We start from the raw sequence: 6,729 nt of genomic DNA on the forward strand, positions 1-6,729 counted from the left end.
AAGAGAAGACTGAGAGGGGATTTAGTAGCAGCCTTGAACCACCTGAAGGGGGGTTTGAAAGAGGATGGAGCTGGACTGTTCTCAGTGGTGGCAGATGGCAGAACAAGGAGCAATGGGCTCAAATTGCAGAAGGAGAGAGAGGTTTAAGTTGGTTATTAGGAAAAACTTCCTCATTAGGGGGGTGTGAAGCCCTGGAACAGGTTACCTAGAAAGGTGGTGGCATCTCCATCCTTGGAGATTTTTAAGGCCCAGCTTTCAAAGCCATGACTGGGATGTTCCTGCCTTGGACAGGTTTTGAACTAGATGACCTCCTGAGGTCCCTTCCAACCCTAATTTATTCTATAATTGAATGAAGTTCCTACTTGGTGCCGTAGGCATGTTAGTGTGTACAGCATATGTGCACTTCTAGACTCAAGCTACTATGGGGACCAAATCGTGGGAGGCAGAGCTTTAGGTAGATGCAAATATCCTTGCCACGTCATAGCTGCCAGAAATTGAGAGTACGTGCGGATAGACTATCGTATTCATCTGCCTTAGCATAAATTCTAAGTCAGGGGTGGGAAATTATTTTGGCTGGAGGTCCGCCTAATGACTTTTGGTGAGCTGTCAAGGCCTGCAAGGGTAGCCCTGCCAGTGGACAGATACCCCACCCCCTCGTCACCATCTTGGGACTGGACATCCCACCCCCTAACACCTGCCCTTTGCCACGAGAAGTCCCTCCTCATGCCCCAGAAGTCCTCCTTTTGGGAGGGAGGGTGCTGCCATCTTGAAACTGGAAAAAAAATTATACTAAAAAAATCAAATATCTTCCATAATTTTTTTTTAATTGTCCTGTTTTATGTGCATTTGCATTGCATGTCTAGAGGCAATTGCACAATAGCTCAAAATACAGTCCTTCCCTTGTATATTGTGTGTGTGTGGGGCAGGGGTGGGTAAGGAGGTGTCTGGAGGGTGTGGTTGGGGAGTGGGCGTGTATGTGGGGGGATGTATGCAGCGTGGGTATAGCAGGTGGGGGTGGGTTTGGAGGGGTGTGGAGTATGTGGTTGGGGTAAGGGCTCTGGGAGCATGTGGGTGCCTGTGGGGGGGTTATGGTGGGGGTGGAAGGGTGTGTATGTGTGTGTAAGTGGCAGAGGGATCCTTGTTGTCCCTGGAGTGTGCGAGTCCCTTCAGCTGCCTATGGTCTCAGTGAGTGGGGGCAGTCCTGCCTGGCCCCATAGCATACGGCTCCCCGTGCTCCCACCTCAGTCCCCAGCCACAGGTTGTGGCAGTGTGCGGGGTCAGCCTCGCCCAGCCCAATAGCACGCCTGCCTGAGTCCCTGGCCGCACATAGTGGCAGGGTGCAGGGCTAGCCCCACCCGGCCCCACAAGATGCAGCTCCCGCCTGTGTCCCTGACCACAAGTAGTGTAAGCATGCAGGGCCAGCCAAGCCTAGCCGCATAGCACTCCCATCCCGGTCCCAGCCACACGTGGTGGCAGGGTGCAAGGCCACCCCCACCCGGCCCCATGGCGCGCAGCTCCTGCCTTCCCCCCTGGGTCCCCAATCGCCCGTGGTGGCAGCATGTGGGGCCAGCCCCACCCAGCCGCATAGTGCATGGCACCCTGTGCTCTGGTCCCTTTCCCGCAACGGGAGTCCCTGGCCCTGGCCTGTGGGACCCTCAGCTGAACTCTCACTCTCGCAGGCAGGGAAGCTGGGAACAGCCATGGGGTTGCTGGCAAAAAATTAAAAAGCCTCTGCCAGGCAGAGGCTCCTTGTCTCCAGCACCCGCTAGCTCAGGGCTGGGGTGGGTCAGGCCAGGCTGGGGTGCGGGGTGGTTGCTTTGCGTCCAGAGCTGCACCTCCTGCAGGGACGCGCTTGCAGGAAGCCAGCAAGGACCAGGGTTTATGGAGGGGTCCCGGGGGGCAGATGGAGGGCCAAATGCAACCCGCAGGGCCGTATTTTGCCCGCCTCTCTTCTAAACCCCTTTGCTAGAGCTGGGTTAAGTTCTCTTTTCCCGCTGGTTCCCATACCCAGTCATTATCTGTTAAGACTGGACAGGATACAAAACAAGCAGTGCAGCAGCAGGGAACTCGAGACGCAGCAGAGATGGCAGATAAACATTTGGATAATGGAGGTTTACAATAGCCATAACCACCAAGCTCGGCTTTCCTGACATGATTTCTTGGCTGAAGGAGTAAACCAGAATCAGTCAGTTAGTAAATCATTACATAGTGCTTTTCACCTATCCATTTCAAAGAGCCGCTGGAGTGAAAGAGGCCTTGATATCCTCATTATATGGCGATGCAATGGTAAAATTGAGAGAGAGGGCGCATCTACACGAGACTCTGACTGTGCAGTAGCCGAAAAATACTGTGCAGTAGCACATTGCAGCACAGATGGTGTTAATGCACTACTGCGCAGTATTATTAGGCTACTATGCAGTAGCGTCACCTAAAAGACATTCGCTGATGTTACTGCACAGTAACTCTAGTTACCACACATTTTTTTAGTACTTACTAATACAAGTATTAAGTAAATGCACCATACCAACTGCGCAGTAGTGGCTCATGTAAACTTATGCACTGTGTGGCCGTGACTAGGGGTGCACCGATAGAGGTTTTTGGGGCCGATACCAGTAGCTGATTTTTAAGGAGGCATATCAGCCAATACTGATCTGATTTCCGATACCAGCCTGGCAACTTGAAGAGCTGCATGCAGCTGCTAAGTCTGGTGCGGGGGGAAGGGGTGTGTGGCGGGGCAGCAAATCAAGGCCCCTGCAATGAGGGAGGAGTGAAGCAGTGGCTGGGGCAAGCGCTGCCCAACTGGGGCAGGGCAGGCACGGGACAGAGCTATGGTTCGTCTGGGGGCTACAGGGAGGTTCCTGCCTCTGCACGCCGCTTGTGTGAGAGCCACTGGTCCAGCACTCGCCCACTCGTCCGACAGCTCCTACTGCTGCTCCCGCCGCTCATCCGGGCAGGCATTGGGGGTGTGCCTCCAGATCTGCACAGGGCCAGGGTTGCACCAAGCTCTTCCCAGCAGGGTGAGCGACAGCAGCACTGGGACTGGGGGGATGAAGAAGCTACGGTGAATTTTGGGATGGCTGCAGCTCACCTGTTCCATGCCCCTGTCCCAGCATTGCCACTATCTGCCCCCAGCCCAGCCCAGCCCTGCCAGGAAGAGCTTGGTGCAGCACTGGCCCCACACAGATCCAGGGTCACACATTTCTCACCCCACCACCCATGGGTTGCTGGATGAGTGGCAGGAGCCACGTCCCCCCTGTGTCCCCTGGACAAGCTGTGGCTCAGTCCTGCACCTGCCCCGTTCTGGCTGGGCAGTGCTTGCCCCAGCCCTAGCTCCACTCCTCCCTCACTGCGGGGGCCTTGATATGCCCTCCCCATGCCCCTTCCTTTCCCCCTCCCCTTCCACCACACCAGATTTACCAGCTGCACGCAGCTCTTCAAGCTGCCCGGCTGTGGTCCTCGCCACCTACATGCTGCGCTGCGGCTCTGCGCATGCACAGGCCATTTATTGGCTATATCAGGCCAATACAGAAAATGTTCTTTTTATCAGTGCCTATCCAGTATCGGACCAATGTATCGGTGCACCTCTAGCTGTGACTTACTCCAGGTCTTCTGTTTCCCAGCCCAGTGTCATACCCAGTACCCGCTGCCGGGACTCCCGTGGTCCTTTGCCTCTTTGACGCTTGCTTTTTCGTATTTCCCATTAGAAACTCTCCCTTTTGTTTCTTCAGCTAACTATGTAACCTACAGACTCTCCCCAATTCCCCTAGCATATGAGCCCTTTCAAGCAGGTTGGTCTGATGTCCTGCCCTTCATTCAGCCAAGAAATGGAAGAGAGGAAGGCATAGTTCTTTGTTTCTGCAGAGGCCATTTTGATGCATGGGATGAATGATTTATCTCCGTTGGCATCTCTTTCGTTTTTCCCAGTGGGCTCTGCCTTTGTGATTTGTTTAATACTCTGTCAGCTGCTGGAAATCAAGTGCTTGGTGTACAACAAGGGAACGTTTGCAGGGTAAATGCTGTGAAACGGTGGCTAATTTCCAAGAGCTTTCTCTCCTAGACCCAGAACTAAAATGCGGTCAGTGTTCGGAGCGTTTGAGATCCCTTCCCCACCCCATTTCTTTGTCTTCAATGTCTGTGAACAAGGAAGGTTATCAACATACAGCTCTCGGGGGCTTTGACTGTTGCAAACAGAGTTGACCCCCGGGGGATTTTCCCCCACGCTGCTACTACCGAAATGAGGTTGCAAATTGCCATTGCTATGGTGATATTTCCAGAGAGCACTCCAGTAACCTGGAGAAGGAGGAGGAATTGAAACTCCTTGAGGCTGAAGGAGGGAGGTTGGATTGAGCTTGAATGGTGGGACCACAACCTTCAGTCAATGTTGGTTGGGGGCTTTGATGGTAGATAGGGATGTACTTGGTAGCCGTGTTGGTCTGAGACAAGAAGACATACAAAAAACTAGAACTCTTGGTTCCAAAATGATTCCTCGTTATTAGACCAACTGGGAAATTGCAAGAAAACTGTCCTTTTCTTGAAAAGAGAAGAAAAGAAAAGGACAGTTTTCTTGCAATTTCCCAGTTGGTCTAATAAAAGGTATCATTTTGGAACCAAGAGTTCCAGTTAGTTGTATGTCTTGATGGTAGACGGGAACTTGAAGCCTCCTTTCTCTGCATGGGGAGGTGCAAGACTTGGTCGTGGGCACTGGATGGAACCAAGAGTAAATTAAAGATTTGGGGCTTTAAAGGAAACAATTGGCTTACAAAACTCGGAGGACTGAAAGAGATTCCTTGCCAGCCTGTTTAGATACTGCTACATATTTCCTTTAGAGGACACTGTGGTGCCTCTGGAGGGAACTGTATCCCTGTAGTTCAGCTGCTCAGGCAGCCTTGAGCAGTTAAAATGGGTCTCTGTTCCTTATCTCAGGATGTCAATGGTACGTGTAGACTGAGCCTCACAACAGAGTTTGGTTTGCAAGCTTGAGATCGGCTCTTTTAGCAGCTCCCACCATTATTTTGTTTATTGTGCTCTTACCCTTGATGACTTTATCGGTGGCTAGGGACCTGTTTCACTACAAGAAAAACGGTAGCTTTTCACAGTGTCGGGTCACTGGACTTGTGTTACCAACCTGACTGCCTGCCTTTGATGGGCACACAGCAGTGGGGATGTAGGTTACCAGCTATCCTTGTGGCATGGCAGGGGGGGTCCCTATGCACACACAGCTGATGCCATATACTCACAATCCACAGTTGTCCCTATGCAAAGACAGCTGATGCCATATACTCACAATCCACAGTTTCTGATCCACTTAATTTTGGAGGGGGTTTTGCAGTCGTCCCTTAGCCTGGCTGAATATCTGGGGACAATTGCACAACAGTATTTCATCCTGATATTTTCTGTACTGCACTGGAGGCATTACCATCTTAGCTGAATTGACTGTTGCCCCATGTAAAGTTCTATTAACCTTCTAGTTTTTGTGTAAGAGAAGAAAAATATCTGAAGTGGTCTTAGTTTTCTTGCTATTTTATGCCAGGTGCTGACAGTCTTAGTGAAGTCAGTGAAAAGACTCGTACTGGATATTAGATCAGCCAGTATATATGTGGCATATACAATAGGTATGCATTCATTATTTGTATACTGGAATCTAGGAAACTTTGCCTTCTCTCTTGTAGTTTAAACCTGTTTCACATTATTTCTCCGTCCTCCATGTTGTTTGGCTTCTATTTCTGCAACAATTTGATCTATAAAGGAATAATTTAAAATCATATGAATGTAAATTTTCCAATCCTTACCTTTACTTTTCACCTCTGCAATTATAAATAGTTGTTTAAATGAATCCTTTAAACCAGTGGTGCTCAACCTTTACATCCAGTGGGCCAGATAAGCAGTGCCTGGTCCCTTCACAAAGTGAATCTGGCCAGTAGACCCAATCCAGTACCGGAGGGGCAGGCACGACAGGGCTCCACCTGGCCCCAATCCATCCGTGTCAGGGAAGAGGGTGTTGCCGGTCCCTGAACCAGCCCCGAAGGAGGAGGGGGCATGGCCTGGCCCCATGAAAGCAAGGGGGTGTGCCCAGACCAATCATGGCCGGGGGAGGGAAGGGGGTATAGTCCAGATTGGGGCTGGGGAGCAGAAGGGGGCATGGGTCAGCCCCAAACCAGCTGTGCAAGGGGAGGGGGCATGACCTGGCCCCAAACCAATCATCCAGAGGGAAGAAGGCATGGCCTGGCCCTGATCTAGCCATGCAGGAGGAATGTCGTGCCTTGCCCTTGACCCACTGAGTGGGGCTTGGGATTTTGGCAACGAGGAGGGGTGGCAATATTAACTGCTATTGCTTCCCCGCTGCCAAATTTCCTGACCCTTGGGGAGCCCCATGGGCCAAATTCCAAGGCTCTGTGGGATACGTTTAGCCTGTAGGCCAGAGGTTGAGCCCTTGTGCTTTAAACTGATCCTTGTTCTTTAGATTTGGTGGGCTTTTTGCTATGTGTGTCCATATTGCAGTAGAAAAACTTCTTGCAAAGTAGAAATGCTTCATGATAAGGTGGAAAATATATGAACAGTGTATTGCTCATTATTTCTTTTATTTTTTCCTTTTACAGAGTGATCGTCTTCTGATTAAAGGAGGCAGAATAGTCAACGATGACCAGTCCTTCTACGCTGACATTTACATGGAGGATGGTCTCATAAAGTACGTATGGTGTTCCTCTTATCTGCTTCACTTCAAATCCTTTA

The 6,729-nt window shown here is 50.9% G+C and overlaps 1 protein-coding gene across 1 annotated transcript in view; it reads left to right on the forward strand.

Moving 5' to 3' along the window:
• Nucleotides 1-6,596: 6,596 nt before the first annotated feature.
• DPYSL3 (dihydropyrimidinase like 3) overlaps nucleotides 6,597-6,729 on the forward strand; it is a 25,591-nt gene continuing 25,458 nt past the window's right edge. The window contains exon 1 of the mRNA XM_006028163.2: nucleotides 6,597-6,685. Within this exon, the coding sequence (XP_006028225.1) occupies nucleotides 6,666-6,685 (20 nt within the window). The 5' untranslated portion in view covers nucleotides 6,597-6,665. The remainder of the gene's footprint in view (nucleotides 6,686-6,729) is intronic.

This window comes from Alligator sinensis, unplaced genomic scaffold (genome assembly GCF_000455745.1).
Source record: "Alligator sinensis unplaced genomic scaffold, ASM45574v1 scaffold135_1, whole genome shotgun sequence".
NCBI lineage: Eukaryota > Metazoa > Chordata > Crocodylia > Alligatoridae > Alligator > Alligator sinensis.